We start from the raw sequence: 12,500 nt of genomic DNA on the forward strand, positions 1-12,500 counted from the left end.
TGTCCAAAGTACCATCCATTTTTCTAATGTCCGGCAGAACATAAACAAAGAAATCAGTGAGCAATAATAGTAAAGCGACCTAATGTACGTTTATTCTCCATTCAGTTCTTTTATTTTTTCCTAATTACCAACAGGTTATGAACCGTTGCACACGCATTGCAAAATTCAGACGAAAGTAAACCTAGTGAAACCTCCCTCAAACAAATATTAACTTATTTTTTCCGTCTTATTTTAATGCAGTACCATAATTTTTCACGCTAATTTAAACGACAGTTGGCCATTGTTACATCGGGAGAAATTAAGTCAAAGATTCCATTTTCTTTTTTTCTTATTACTTTTTTGCCTTTCTTCAAAATGCTTGTTAGTTATACGAACATACGTAACAGATTTACGAGCGAAATTTACTGTCTCGCCGGCTGAAACTCGACTTTATGGCTGCAGATATCATCTTGAAACGTCTGAAAAAACTATTTTGAGGAGCACGAGAAATCTGCATAGCGTTCGCCCACAAAAATTTATTCGATTTAAATAGTTAAAGAAGAGGCTCTGTTTGAACAAACTGGGCTTCGTAAATGTTGCGTATCTTAATTAATACTGTAAGTTTAAAGTTTCTAAGTGTGATTTATTTCAAATTACTAAGTATATTTATCTGAAAAATGCATATTTCACTGCTGATTATTCCGTAGGATATATATCACTTTCAAATACGCTGAGTTTCAGCATACAAAATAAAACTGATTTCGTTTTTAACAATCAAAATTTACCTGGACTAATATATATGTTCTATTTGATTTCATAATTAATATTAACAGTCAACATTTCCCAAGCATTGCTGTGCTTGGTACTATGAATGGAAACAGATATGGGTAAAAAGTTGTGAGACTAGCATACAAAAATTCTGTAATATCAGAGTTAAATTCCTCATTTCTTTTCTTCCTTCTGTACAACAATTTCTATATATTTTGCATTGTTAAATCATTACAATTGTACACGACAATAGATTCATTTACGCCTTCTTATTGTTATTGTTCTATTTTTACTTTAAATGTAATGAAATTACTAATAACAATTTGGTTGTCGACATTGATACAAAAATGAACTGGAATTTCAGGAGCTGCAGTGCCCAAGAATAACCTCTTTAAAAAAAGTATTATTTCTGTTTTAAATGTTCGCAGAATTAACTTAGCCTTACTTATCTTAGCAATCCTTGCATACCCTCTAATCATGATACCCAGGGTGAACTGGAACTACATGTACTACGTGCCCCAGGAGGACTTCGTGTACTGCAAAGTGCCCAAGAGTGGCTCCACGACGTGGGTCTACAACCTCCTCAAGTTAGCCAATGTCCCAGAGGAGCAAATCAGCTCAGATATTGGCATTCACAAACTTCTTAGAGATTACTATCCAAAGTGAGTACTATTCCAAATTGATTTATTGAATGAAATTGCAGGTATTTAGGGTTTTGGTCCTCGTGGAGAGAGAATGATTAATGGTAGATAAGAGAGAGAGCTATAACTGAGAGAGCCAGTTTCATATAATGGGGCATTTTGATTTTTATAATTGAGCTGATCCAGTTCGTCAGTTATTCTAATCATTTCACTTCTATTTTCGGATTAATCTAAGTGGGGAAAGTATAAAGGGATTAATTTCGCCGTTTATTTTTGGAAGAAATGTTACGATTATCAGTACTTTTTTTTAGGACAAATGTGAAAATTTCATTTGAGATAAAATTTTTCGATCTCCAGTTTGACTTCTTGTGGTTCGCGAAGGCTTTTGCACCCGTGAGGGAAAAAAATAAGACAAAAAGTTGAAAGAGAAATATTAAAATTCATGAGATTTGCTGTAAGTTACTTCCGTCTCATAATTATTTTCAATGTTAGAAAATATATATGACACCAAATAAAAAAAAAAGAGGCAAAAAACGAAAATCAATACCTCAGTTGAAATGGATATAATAGATAAAATTTTTAAAACAAGAGAGATTAATAAGGCGCTCCTGCAGTTTTTATCCGAAATGGTAATATATCTTTATTGAAATACGAAAGAAGTGTAAAGAGCATTACGTTCTGACAGACACTATCCATTTACGTTCACGTGGTTAATAACCTCGGAATTGGTTGCTAAATCACCTAACACCTGCTCTCTCTCTCTCTATCTCTCTCTATCTCTCTGTCTATATATATATATATATATATATATATATATATATATAGTATATATATGTATGTGTGTGTGTGTGTGTGTAGAAAGAGAGAGAGAGAGAGAGAGAGAGAGAGAGAGAGAGAGAGAGAGAGAGAGAAAGTGTCCAGATCAAGGCTGCGGACTACTGATATGAAAGCAGTTTCAACGAGGGTTACGCCTGGCTACTGACTCGTCTTTCCTTTTTGTTTGCTTGCGTCTGTGTTTGCACTCGCCCGTGCTCTTTTCGCTCATCGTTGCCAACATTCCTTGACGACACAGTCCCATTTAAGGTCGTCAGCCGAAAGTCCATCCATCGTCATTAACGCGTCGGGAAGAAAGTTTTTTTTTTTTTTTTTTTTTTTTTTTTTGCTCTGACGTGCTTATCATACCTGGTTCTCATAACTGGTTGTGTAGATGTCGGGTGAATGATTAATATTGATCACATTTACTCAGTCTTTATACGAGGGTTTCGAGAGATGTATTCATGGGTTTATGTCTTGCGACATATTTACCGACTAGTGGCTTCAAAAGATAAGTTTATTGACAAATTTCCAACTACTGTAGGACGTTGCAACACATATAATGAATGATGGAAGATGCCCACATAAACATTCCAGTTTTGGTAATGAATGTTAAGAGGTATATAATTAGTATATTTGGCCGTTTGTAAATGTGCAAGCTAAACAGTTCTAAAATTCACAGTCCTGAATTAAATCAAACTCAAGAAAATTAGAGTTTCTTCATTTCGATAGAAATGATTTACTGGTAACGACCCAGAGTCAGTATTCTTTTCATTAAAGTGCTATATTTCTTACTCTCTATATATCAATAATTATTATTTGCAAATATTTACCCCTAAGGCTGTTATTTACGACATGTGATCCGTAGCATAAACCATTATTCGCGGAAAACTCGCCCATTCGCGGCATTTTTCTTGATAAATCTCAACAAATTCCATTTTTTTCTTTTATCAATTTCATCATATAATGCATTTTTGTGATAAAACTATTAAAAAATCGATCTATTCAAATAACATTTTCCCGAGAGCAAATCCATTACGATAAACTATCACCTAAGTCACTTTAGGTAGTTCAAATGACGTCTTCAAATCCATTCTACGATCTTGGTTGCCTTTTCACGTCCTCCCCCTGCCTCATAACGGAGGCATTTAAATCACAAGTTGTCAAGAATAAAACTTATGAATAGACGTTTCATATAAGTACTTGTCAAGTTGACCGGGTTTGCACCTGCAAGGCTGAAAAAACGAGGCCTTTCCAAAGAAGATTTTTAAGATGAATTCGTCCCGATTTGCTTCGTAACGCATATAAACACGCTTTCTGTTCATGACCTTAAAGTTTGAAGGGAATGTTCGTGGCATTTTTGAGTAAAATGATGATGAAAGTACTGTCTTTTTTATTCCATTCTGTCGTTGGTATTCGCGTCTATCCTGAAGTTTGCTTTCCAGTGCAATGTATTTTTAGGATTTTAAGCTTAGTCACTTTGAATTGTTTAAATTTATAATAAATGCCTACTTTATATTTATGGTAACAAGAAATGCTCGTGTAAAAATAACATAAACTTAAATACGATTAAAATTATATTCTATAATAATTTGCCCATTTTAACACTTTTTACACTAGAGACGAGTGTCTATTTTAACCATTTATAACTATATATATTGCATTATATTTTTCCATTTTCCCAGAATGTCTAGCAGTAAAATGAAGCAAGCTTTCAAGAAAAGCTTTAAGCTTCTGGTTGTTCGCCATCCCTTTGAGAGGATCTTGTCAGCTTACCGGGACAAACTGGAAAATTACCAGAGGGATTTGATGTTCAGGTATAAGTGGTTCCTTGTCTTCTTTAGTTTTCGGTAAACGAAAACTATTGTGCCAGCTTTGATGAGTCTGTCCGCCCTGAGATCTTAAAAACTACTGAGGCTAGAGGGCTGCAAATTGATATGTTGATCATCCGCCCTCCAGTCATCCAACATACCAAATTGCGGCCCTTTAGCTTCAGTAATTTTTATTCTTATTTAAGGTTAAAGCTAGCCATAATCGTACTGATTCTTATTCTAATCACAATTAACGAAATTAACCAAAAAATGTAAAAAAATATATATATTTTATTCTAATCACGATTGTCGAAATTAACCAGAAATGTAAAAAAAGTCTGTACCCATTAATTTAACCATATTCTTGTATACTTCGTAATTGTCTACAAAACAAATTGCGTAAACTATTCACTTGCGTAAATACCGTTCGCCTAAATCTGGCCAAGGACCCCACTAAGTCTTAGTGGGTCCTGACCTGACCTCTAACCCCCTGACCTAACCACCTCCCGTCGCCTCTTCTCCCCGCAGAGATGGCTACTACTACACCATGTACGGCAAGACCATCGTGCAGGTGTACAGGGACGAGACGGACCTGTCCTTGAAGAACCGCACGGAGCCCACCTGGACAGAGTTCGTCAGGTACGTGATTAACACGCCCTATTCCAAGTTCGACGAGCACTGGAAGCCCATTTACTCGCTCTGCTCTCCCTGCGTCATCAAGTACAACGTCATTGCCAAGATGGAGACGTTTAGCGAGGTGAGGCCGAATCTTTATTATTATGGTTATATAGCTCCTCTTCAATTCTGGAATTCCTCTCCTTGAACTCGAGAAGTCAAGAGGGAACTGTGGCTCTTACAATTGCATACGTATCTATTAAAAAAATGACTAGGAGATTCTATGGTATTATTATCATTATTATTATTAATATTATTATTATTATTATTATTATTATTATTTTTTTTTTTTGCTCTATCACAGTCCTCCAATTCGACTGGGTGGCATTTACAGTGTGGGGTTCCGGGTTGCATCCTGCCTCCTTAGAAGTCCATCACTTTTCTTACTATGTGCGCCGTTTCTAGGATCACACTCTTCTGCATGAGTCCTGGAGCTACTTCAGCCTCTAGTTTTTCCAGATATTCCTTTTCAGGGATCTTGGGATCGTGCCTAGAGTTCCTATGATTATGGGTACAATTTCCACTGGCATATCCCATATCCTTCTTATTTCTATTTTTAGATCTTGATACTTATCCATTTTTTCCCTCTCTTTCTCTTCAACTCTGGTGTCCCATGGTATTGCGACATCAGTGAGTGATACTTTCTTCTTGATTTTGTCACTCAACGTCACGTCTGGTCTATTTGCACGTATCACCCTATCCGTTCTGATACCATAGTCCCAGAGGATCTTTGCCTGATCGTTTTCTATCACTCCTCCAGTGAAGAGCTTTTGCCACTGAATCATGCCTCTTTTTGTACTGGTTCTGTGCAAGTGCCGGACATTCGCTTGCTATGTGGTTTATGGTTTATCATTTTTTGTATTGCACTTCCTACATATAATTTTTAGAGATGTTATTTCCGTCTATGGTTCTTTGAACATATCTGGTTCTTAGGGCCTGATCTTGTGCCGCTGTTATCATTCCTTCAGTTTCCTTCTTTAGTTCTCACCTCTGTAGCCATTGCCACGTGTCATCGCTGGCTAGTTCTTTAGTCTGCCTCATGTATTGTCCGTGCATTGGTTTGTTGTGCCAGTCCTCTGTTCTGTTTGTCATTCGCCTTTCTCTGTATATTTCTGGGTCTTCGTCTACTTTTATTAGTTCCTTCTTCCATGCCTCTTTAGCCACTCGTCTTCACTGGTTTTCAGATATTGCCCCAGTGCTCTGTTCTCGATGTTGACGCAGTCCTCTATACTTAGTAGTCCTCTCCCTCCTTCCTTTCGTGTTATGTATAGTTTGTCCGTATTTGCTCTTGGGTGTAGTGCTTTGTGTATTGTCATATGTTTCCTGATTTTTTTTTTTTTTTTTTTTTTTTTTTCTGATCTATGCTGCAGAGTTCTGCCTTCGTCCATTCCACTATTCCTGCGCTGTATCTGATTACTGGCACTGCCCATGTGTTTATGGCTTTTATCATATTTCCGGCGTTGAGTTTTGACTTGAGTATCGCCTTGAGTCTCTGCATATATTCTTTCCTGATCGTGTCCTTCATCTCTTGGTGTTTTATATCCCCTCCTTCCATTATTCCCAGGTTTTTGTATCCAGTCTCATCTATGTGTTTGATGTTGCTCCCATCTGGTAGCTTTATCCCTTCAGTTCTTGTTACTTTGCCCTTTTGTATGTTGACTAAGGCGCATTTTTCTATTCCAAACTCCATCCTGATGTCCTCAGATACAATCCTTACAGTCTGGATTAGGGTATCTATTTCCTTGATGCTCTTACCATACAGCTTGATGTCGTCCATGAACATCAGATGGTTGATTCTGTTGCCTCTTCTTGAGTTGGTACCGGGCATCCATCTTCTGTAGTACTTTTTTCATGGGAATCATGGCTACTACGAAGAGTAGTGGGGACAGTGAGTCGCCCTGGAAGATCCTTCTCCTGATATTAACCTCTGCTAGTCTTATTCCAGAGCTTGTAAGTATTGTATTCCAGTTGCGCATTGTATTTTTGAGGAAGTTGATGGTATTTTCCTCTGCCACATATATTTTCAGGTATTCTGTTAGCCATGTGTGTGGTATCATGTCAAAGGCTTTCTTATAGTCTATCCATGCCATGCTTAGGTTGGTTTTCCTTCTCCTACTGTCCTTCATTACCATTTTGTCTATCAGGAGCTGGTTTTTTGTGCCCCTACACTTCCTTCTACAGCCGTTCTGTTGTTGGGGGATGGTGTTTGTCTCCTCTAGGTAGTTGTATAGCCTTTCACTGATGATACCTGTTAGTAACTTCCACATTATTGGTAGGCAGGTGATAGGCCTGTAGTTACTGGCTATATTTCCCTTACTCTTGTCTTTTTGTACTAAAGATGTTCTTCCTATGGTCATCCATTTGGGTGCATGGTGATTTGAGATACAATGCTGGAGTTGTTCTGCTATTCGTGGGTGTCGGGCCTTGAAGTTTTTGAGCCAGTATCCATGGACTTCATCGGGACCTGGGGCTTTCCAGTTTGGCATTTTCTTTAGTTGGTGTCTGACTGTGTCTGTCGTGATCTCTGTGAATCTTTGTTTTATTCTCCCTGTTTCATCTTCCTTGACTTCCTTGAGCCATGTTGCATGTTTGTTGTGTGATACCGGATTGCTTCATGTTTTCCCAGAGTCTCTTACTTGGTTCGGCTTCAGGAATTTCTTGGTGGTTGTCTTCCCCTCTTAGTTGGCTGTATAGTCTTTTCTGGTTGGTTCCAAATATTTTGTCTATTGGTATCCCTTATTCCTGTTCATGTACCGTTGGATCTTATGTGCTTTGGCCTTAAGCCTCTGTTTTACATCTTCTATTGTGTTGTTTAGTCCCCTCTCTTGTACTTTGTATTTCTCAGTTTACTCAAGTCAGATCTCATCACCATGATTTGCTTTTCCAGGCGCCTTTTCCAAGGAGGTTGCTGTTTTGGTTTCTGTTGGGTTGGTTGTGCTGATGGTGTTGGTGTTCGTATCCCCATCAATTCTGCTACTAATCTTGCTCCTGCATATGCCAAGTTATTTGTTTCTGTGATACTGGTGGTTTGTATTATGCCCATTATTTCATTGACCTCACTTGTTTTCTCCCTTAATTTCTTGGTGTTGCAGGCTTTCATGGAGGGGATCATTGTTCTCTCTGTATCTGGCTCCATCCATTGTCTAATCTTTTTTACCCATTCTGTCCTCTCTGTTACTTCGTCGGTGTTTCTTCGTGTGTCGCTGTTTAATACCTTATCATCCCTGTCGTCTTCTGTGGCATCGTCTCTCAGTTCGTCTTCGTGTAATTCGTTGTCGTATGACATTTCCCTTGCCAGTTCTTCTCTTTCTGTTGGGGAGAGCCAGTTCTTTTTCTTTATGTTCCTTACTTGGTCTGCCAGCCTCTGCTCTGTTTGGGGGATGTTATTCCTCTCATTCCAGATGTTGACCAACCTTCTTCTATATCCTCTCTCCGTCGGGTTGCTTCTGATGTAGCATCTCCATATTTCTTTATTTTCTTCTCTTGTCCATTTCTTCCTTTGGTTTGCTTCTGTAGCTCCAATCTCAGGCTGTTGGTTACTGTCGTTGTGGTGGTCAGTTGGTGGAGAGCGGTCACCCATCCAACGACTGACCAGCCCCAATGTTGCTTAACCAGTCCATTGACGACCTAACCCACTCTGCCACGGCGCCACATATTATTATTATTATTATTATTATTATTATTATTATTATTATTATTATTATTATTATTATTATTATTATTATTATTTTAAGTAGGTGATCTCGTCTAGACCTAGATGATAGAATCAGGGTTCTGTTTGACGGTTATTATAATAATTATTATTACTGAATACAATAGATGTTTTTACTTACTACTACTACTACTACTACTACTACTACTACTACTACTACTACTACTGGATACAACAGCTGTTTTCATATTATAAATAATTATTAATATTATTATTATTATTATTATTATTATCAAGCCCTCTCCTCTGGAAAGAGATGGCGAGACCACCCTCCTATCAACGGGAGAAACTAGTCACCAGTGGGACATCAGGAACAAATTGAGTATTGTCATACCGAACTAAAAGCATACTTTCGACGTCACTGGCCCAGAAAGTCACGGTCATGTAAATATCAGTCAGTTTCTCATTAATTAGCACAAACTTCTTCAGTTAATCTTTATAGCGCCTCTCCTTTCCTTCGGTAAAGATAAAAAAAAAAGACCATCCCTTTGTTTGAGGAAAAAAGTGAGAGAAGAAGAAGAGCATAAAAGTAAAATTCCTCGTCATTCCAGTGTCAACATAAACGCACTGTTTAATTTGTGACTTGACTGAAATCGAACGAGGATTCACGGCATTTGAAAACAAAGCCGCGTCGTCATTCACACCTTCACTTGATGGAAAGAAGAAGAAGAAGAGGAGGAGGAGGAGGAGGAGGAGGAGGAGGAGGAGGAGGAGGAGGAGGTGGTATAGAGGAAAGAAGGAAAAGCACTTTTAAGGCTGTCATACACTCTCACCTCATGAAGGTCGATTGGAAGTCAACCTGATGAATGTCAATTCCAGGTCAATATCTTTGAGATGTCTTTGATAGTTTCTTATTCAATGCTTTCGATAAATCCCGAAGATTTTCGAAAGAACGCTTCTGAAACGGGAAAATCAAAATGAGTGTTTACCAAAGCATTCCATATTTTGTTTTTATTTCATGCCATCTTTGACAAATTTAATGTTTCAGTAGAACATTAAAGCAATCAGACTTAAGACTGACTGATCGGTTTAACAAACTGTCGGAGCAAACCAATTGCCCAATGGCGTGTTTGGTCCGTAAAGATTGCAGAAGGCCAAGAGACGCCAGGCATTAATTACAGAAATGTGCAAACAAGCATTAATTACCAGAATGGCGCTAGCAAGAGAAATCGCCCTGGGGGTAAATGATGATAAATTCGTTGCTGTCCCATTAAACAAAAAATTATTTTGATAGAGAGTCGACTTTTTTTCTTTCAGCGTCATATGTCTAAACATCCATAAATGATAATAATAATAATAATAATAATAATAATAATAATAATAATAATAATAATAATAATAATAATAATAATAATAATAATAATAATAATAATAATAATAATAATAATAATAATAAGGAAGTGTAGGGGCACAAAAGACCAGCTCCTGATAGACAAAATGGTAATGAAGAACAGTAGGAGAAGGAAAACCAACCTAAGCATGGCATGGATAGACTATAAGAAAGCCTTCGACATGATACCACACACATGGCTAATAGAATGCCCTGAAAATATATGGGGCAGAGGAAAACACCATCAGCTTCCTCAAAAATACAATGCGCAACTGGAATACAATACTTACAAGCTCTGGAATAAGACTAGCAGAGGTTAATATCAGGGAGAGGGATCTTCCAGGGCGACTCACTGTCCCCACTACTCTTCGTAGTAGCCATGATTCCCATGACAAAAGTACTACAGAGATGGATGCCGGGTACCACTCAAGAAAAGAGGCAAACAGAATCAACCATCTGATGTTCATGGACGACATCAAGCTGTATGGTAAGAGCATCAAGGAAATAGATACCCTAATCCAGACTGAAGGATTGTATCTGGGGACATCAGGATGGAGTTTGGAATAGAAAAATGCGCCTTAGTCAACATACAAAAAGGCAAAGTAACGAGAACTGAAGGGATAAAGCTACCAGATGGGAGCAACAAAAATTAAAACACATAGATGAGACAGGATACAAATACCTGGGAATAATGGAAGGAGGGGATATAAAACACCAAGAGATGAAGGACACGATCAGGAAAGAGTATATGCAGAGACTCAAGGCGATACTCAAGTCAAAACTCAACGCTGGAAATATGATAAAAGCCATAAACACATGGGCAGTGCCAGTAATCAGATACAGCGCAGGAATAGTGGAATGGACGAAGGCAGAACTCCGCACCATAGATCAGAAAACCAGGAAACATATGACAATACACAAAGCACTACACCCAAGAGCAAATACGGACAGACTATACATAACACGAATGGAAGGAGGGAGAGGGACTACTAAGTATAGAGGACTGTGTCAACATCGAAAACAGAGCACTGGGGCAATATCTGAAAACCAGTGAAGACGAGTGGCTCAAGAGTGCATGGGAAGAAGGACTAATAAAAGTAGACGAAGACCCACAAATATACAGAGACAGGAGAATAACAGCCAGAACAGAGGACTGGCACAACAAACCAATGCACGGACAATACATGAGACAGACTAAAGAACTAGCCAGCGATGACACATGGCAATGGCTACAGAGGGGAGAGCTCAAGAAGGAAACTGAAGGAATGATAACAGCGGCACAAGATCAGGCCCTAAGAACCAGATATATCCAAAGAACGATAGACGGAAATAACATCTCTCCCATATGTAGGAAGTGCAATACGAAAAATGAAACCATAAACCACATAGCAAGCGAATGCCCGGCACTTGCACAGAACCAGTACAAAAAGAGGCATGATTCAGTAGCAAAAGCCCTCCACTGGAGCCTGTGCAAGAAACATCAGCTACCTTGCAGTAATAAGTGGTACGAGCACCAACCTGAGGGAGTGATAGAAAACGATCAGGCAAAGATCCTCTGGGACTATGGTATCAGAACGGATAGGGTGATACGTGCAAACAGACCAGACGTGACGTTGATTGACAAAGTCAAGAAGAAAGTATCACTCATTGATGTCGCAATACCATGGGACACCAGAGTTGAAGAGAAAGAGAGGGAAAAAATGGATAAGTATCAAGATCTGAAAATACAAATAAGAAGGATATGGGATATGCCGGTGGAAATCGTACCCATAATCATAGGAGCACTAGGCACGATCCCAAGATCCCTGAAAGGAATCTAGAAAAACTAGAGGCTGAAGTAGCTCCAGGACTCATGCAGAAGAGTGTGATCCTGGAAACGGCACACATAGTAAGAAAAGTGATGGACTCCTAAGGAGGCAGGATGCAACCCGGAACCCCACACTATAAATACCACCCAGTCGAATTGGAGGACTGTGATAGAGCAAAAAAAAAAAAAAAAAAAAAAAAAATAATAATAATAATATTTAATAATTAATTCTTTTGTAGATTTGTGTGTAATTATTGATAGATACCAGCAACAACGTTTTATATATATAATATATATATATATATATATATATATATATATATATATATATATATATATATATATATATATATATATATAGTGTATATATATATATATATATGTATACTATATATGATATATATATATATATATATATATATATATATATACATGTATATATATATATAATATATATATATATATATATATATATATATATATATATATATATATATATATATATATCATATATATATATCACACATTTACATATATCCTCCTACCACAGGATACCCAATTCGTCATTAACCAGCTGGGACTGGAGGACCAACTGCACGTTGAGTGGATCCACAGAACAGCCAACGACCGCACTTCTGACGTAGCTAATCTGTACTATTCGCAGCTAACGCGCCGACAGGTAAGTTACCTGTGTAAGTTCTTTGTGATTCTTAATTAAGTCCCCCCAGGTACTAGCTCTTAAAAGCTTCATTGCCATAGCTTAATTTTTAACCGGGGCGCCGGCTGTAAATATCTTTCTTTATTGAGTGAGTTAGGTATTATATTAAAAGCCCACAGCAATGTGAGTTAGTTTTTAATATAGTTATTTAAATGATATAGGTATTATAGCTATGTCCACAGCCAGGTGAGTTAGTCTTAAATATAATTATTAATGATAGTTGAATCTCAGTATAGAAGTAAGTTT

General features: G+C 37.7%; 1 protein-coding gene across 4 annotated transcripts in view; it reads left to right on the forward strand.

The window, feature by feature from the left end:
- Positions 1 to 12,500, forward strand: part of LOC135203866 (carbohydrate sulfotransferase 11-like) — a 70,755-nt gene that overhangs the window by 55,051 nt on the left and 3,204 nt on the right. For all 4 annotated transcript variants that reach the window (XM_064233816.1, XM_064233815.1, XM_064233814.1 and 1 more), the window contains exons 4-7: positions 1,236 to 1,409; positions 3,887 to 4,018; positions 4,541 to 4,769; positions 12,087 to 12,215. In XM_064233816.1, coding sequence (XP_064089886.1) covers positions 1,236 to 1,409; positions 3,887 to 4,018; positions 4,541 to 4,769; positions 12,087 to 12,215 — 664 coding nt within the window. The remainder of the gene's footprint in view (positions 1 to 1,235; positions 1,410 to 3,886; positions 4,019 to 4,540; positions 4,770 to 12,086; positions 12,216 to 12,500) is intronic.

The sequence above is a fragment of the Macrobrachium nipponense genome, chromosome 44, assembly GCF_015104395.2.
Source record: "Macrobrachium nipponense isolate FS-2020 chromosome 44, ASM1510439v2, whole genome shotgun sequence".
In the NCBI taxonomy this organism is placed as follows: domain Eukaryota; kingdom Metazoa; phylum Arthropoda; class Malacostraca; order Decapoda; family Palaemonidae; genus Macrobrachium; species Macrobrachium nipponense.